The 1,883-nt window shown below is 66.5% G+C and overlaps 1 protein-coding gene across 6 annotated transcripts in view; it reads right to left on the bottom strand.

Moving 5' to 3' along the window:
• Positions 1 to 1,653, bottom strand: part of PTPRK (protein tyrosine phosphatase receptor type K) — a 546,316-nt gene extending 544,663 nt beyond the window's left edge. For 2 of the 6 annotated variants that reach the window (XM_082406085.1, XM_082406088.1), the window contains exon 1: positions 1,313 to 1,643. In XM_082406085.1, the coding sequence (XP_082262211.1) occupies positions 1,313 to 1,409 (97 nt within the window). In that variant the 5' untranslated portion in view covers positions 1,410 to 1,643. Of the gene's footprint in view, positions 1 to 1,312 lie in introns of all 6 variants that reach the window. The other 4 variants (XM_082406089.1, XM_082406090.1, XM_082406087.1 and 1 more) reach the window with 4 other exon arrangements.
• Between the last annotated feature and the right edge of the window lie 230 nt (positions 1,654 to 1,883).

Below are 1,883 nucleotides of genomic sequence, written 5' to 3'. Positions count from 1 at the left end.
GAGAGAAACTGACAGTGCAAAGTTCGTCCGTTCTCCGCGTCCTGTGGCCTCAGCCAGGAGCGCGGCTGTCGCTTCCCCCGTCTTGTCCAGCAGCCCTCGGCCACCTCTGCGTCTCCATCTGCACCGCGAACCAAGGAAGCAGATGCGCTCGCCAGCCAAGCAGAGCTGGGTGGGCTGGCCAGAAAAGTTGTCTGGACTGGCGGGAGGCAGACGATCGCCCGGGAGCCTGCTCCCCAGCGTCCACCTGGTGAAACTTCAGAGCCCCCAGAGGAGAGAACGAAAGAAGCAACCGCCAGGAAGGATCACAAAACTGGAAGGGAACGGAGGACGGGACTGGGAGAAATGGGGTTTCACGGACTTCTCTAAGTGGTTTTACTAGAACCCAAAGGGCTAACTGGCGAGACCGCACCGGATGCCTCCTCTTGGGTTCTCTGGGCGGGCGGCAGTCGTTTGTAGCCCCCATCACGCAGGCCGGCTCCGGGAGGAGCTGGGCCAGCTTCGCGGTGGCTCTGCCGGAGAAGCGGGCTCCCACACCGCGGGTCAGGCTTCCCGGACCCGGCGCCCAGACCTCGCTGCCCAGGACGGCTCGGCGTGGATCCTTAGAATCATGTTTCAAAACATCTTACAGGCTCCGCCAACACACACACAGAACCTACTCCGCGCAGCGCCCTAACCCACGGGGCGAACCCAGGAGCAGCCCAACGCTGGAGGAGGAGACAAGGACTGGGGGAGGGACGGGGAAGTAGTTAGACAATAGTCAGGAGAGGTTATTCCCGGGACAAAAAGCACCTGGCAAAGCGCGCCGAGGTCACTCCCTTCGAGTCTCCACCTTTCTGACAATGGCTTCCCCGGGAAATGTTTTTTGGAACGCTCTAGCGGCGGAGAGCAACAAGCCCGCAGTACGAGCAACAGAGTAGCAGTCCCCAGAGTCGTAACTACTTTTTCCTTCTCTCTTCCCCGGCGCGGTGCAGCCGGCGCCGGACGCCGAGGCTCCCAGTTCCCCAAGAAAAGCACTGTCTCGCGCACTCCCGCACAGCCCTGCCCGCCTGCGCCCGGAGCGATCCTCCTCCAGGAACAATGGGTCGCGACGAGGAAACTTACCTGCCCCCGTGGCGCCCAGCCCGGTGCCCCGCGTCCCACCTGGCACGAAGTCTGGGGACATCTCTCCCTCTGCCCGGTACCCCCACCCCGGGTCGCGAAAGCTTCCCCCAAACCCTTGCCCCCCGGCCCTAGAGAGGAGCCGGCTCCACCCCTGGCGAGCCCCGGGTCGGGGGCATTCGTCGGAGCTCCGGACGCCTCCTCGGCCACTCACCTGCGGAGAACTGGCCTTGGGCCGACCCCAGGAGAGGCCAAGGGGAGAGGAGCAAAAGCGCCACAAAAGCAGACAGCGCCGCCGCCGCTGTATCCATGTCGACTTTGGGAGAAGTTTCAAGCCGCTTTGCAAAGAGCTGCCGGGGGGAATCTCAGCGAAATCCACAGCTGAGGGGTCGGCCGGGCCCGGCGGGGTGAGGGCGGGGAGTGGACAGCCTCCCGCCCGCACTTTTTCCTGCTCCGCGGTCGCCAAACTACCTTTGGGGCGCCAGCGTCGCCCGAGTCGCCGGCCGGCCGCGGCAGCAGCTCTCCATGCTCGGCACAGGCTCTCCTGTTAGTCAAGAGTTACTTTGCTCTGGGAGGGATGGGGGCGGAGCCGGGGGTGACGTCGCCCCGCGGGCTCCGGGCGCTTCTGAGGAATGCAGGCTCGGGCGCGGCGCCGCCGCCGCCGCCGCCGCCGCCTCCTGCCGGAGAGACGCGCGCCAACCCCGGCCGCGCGCCCCGCGCTCCGCGCCGCCTTTGTTCGCCGCCCGGGCCCAGCCGCCCGCCGCCGCTCGGGGGCAGCGGGCGCG

The sequence above is a fragment of the Balaenoptera borealis genome (genome assembly GCF_965194805.1).
Source record: "Balaenoptera borealis genome assembly, chromosome: 9".
NCBI classification, from domain to species: Eukaryota; Metazoa; Chordata; class Mammalia; order Artiodactyla; family Balaenopteridae; genus Balaenoptera; species Balaenoptera borealis.
Note: the sequence above shows the minus strand (reverse complement) of the source record. Positions and strands in the feature narration are given on the sequence as shown.